We start from the raw sequence: 1,103 nt of genomic DNA on the forward strand, positions 1-1,103 counted from the left end.
GTGTGTGGTTGTAGGCCCCGACACTCCCGCCGGTTGGTCTCGACCAGGCGGGTGCTGCGCTGCCTCAGCTCCTCCAGGGCCTTTCTCTTCAGCTCGGTCAGATTCTACAGGAGTTTGGGCATTAAAGAGCTGCCAATTCCACCCGCCCCAAGGTTCCTTACCATCATCTGCTGGCTGCTGAGGCACTGCCTTTTCCCCCCCAGCACCCCCTGCTCCCACATCAGCATCATCCACTCCTTCATACCCATCTTCCACCTCCTCAAAAGCTGTGCTCACTCCCCCCACCTCAACCATCTCTTTGCTAGACTGAGAAAACCCGACAGCCACAGCTCCCAGCTCCTAAACCTCATCCCTCCTGCAGCCCGGGCTCTCGGTTTCCCTCAATTTCTCTCAACAGACGATGTCCAGGTTAGATTTCAGCAGCGTGGAGCCACGCAGTGGCGTAACCCCCGCTGAATGAACAAATAAACACAGGCCGCTGGCCAGAGTGAGTCAGGCTGATAGAATGTCCCCCCCTCCCCGGGGGCAGCCAGGGTGGCTGCTGGGTTTGCCACCTACAGCTGGGTATCTGCTGCTCCTACCCTGGCAGCCTCCATCTCCTCCAGGGCTTTGGCTAGTTCTGCCTCCTCGAGCGCTGCCGCCCTCCGAGGAAAGCGCCGCTGCTCCTCGCGGGCTGACGGGGTCTCCTAAGGCAAGGGGGCTTTTTTACTCAGCCTAAAGGCAACTGGTGAAACAAAAGCCGAAAGAGGCCTTTTCTAGCTCTCCCTCTTTTTTCTCAGCGTTTCCCCTTGGGTCATTTTCTTTCTGTGGCTTCTCCTGACGCCTCCAGCAGAAAGCACCGGGTTAGTGCAAAGGCGGCCGCAGCAGGCAGGGGCAGCGGGGTGCTGGTGCAGGGAATCTCTCCCAACCTGGCTTGTTCTTCGCCCCTTTCTTCTTCTTGTCCTCGGTGGGGAGCACTGGCAAAGCCAACCTGCGAGCGGGGGGTTTCCCCTCCTCTGCCCTCTGCCATTTGCTGCCATCCTGAACTCAGCACGACAGTAGCAAGGAAAAGACAGGGAGTCAGAGGAGTTTGTGAGCAGAGACCTCTCTGAGGTGACCCACAG

At 58.7% G+C, this 1,103-nt stretch overlaps 1 protein-coding gene across 1 annotated transcript in view; it reads right to left on the reverse strand.

Moving 5' to 3' along the window:
• Positions 1-1,103, reverse strand: part of LOC104497620 (coiled-coil domain-containing protein 39-like) — a gene marked incomplete at its 3' end in the record, with an annotated part of 4,463 nt that overhangs the window by 3,008 nt on the left and 352 nt on the right. Inside the window, 3 exon segments of the mRNA XM_010140890.1 lie at positions 23-104; positions 582-724; positions 909-1,020. Coding sequence (XP_010139192.1) covers positions 23-104; positions 582-724; positions 909-1,020 — 337 coding nt within the window.

Source organism: Buceros rhinoceros, unplaced genomic scaffold (assembly GCF_000710305.1).
Source record: "Buceros rhinoceros silvestris isolate BGI_N320 unplaced genomic scaffold, ASM71030v1 scaffold42537, whole genome shotgun sequence".
Lineage (NCBI taxonomy): Eukaryota > Metazoa > Chordata > Aves > Bucerotiformes > Bucerotidae > Buceros > Buceros rhinoceros.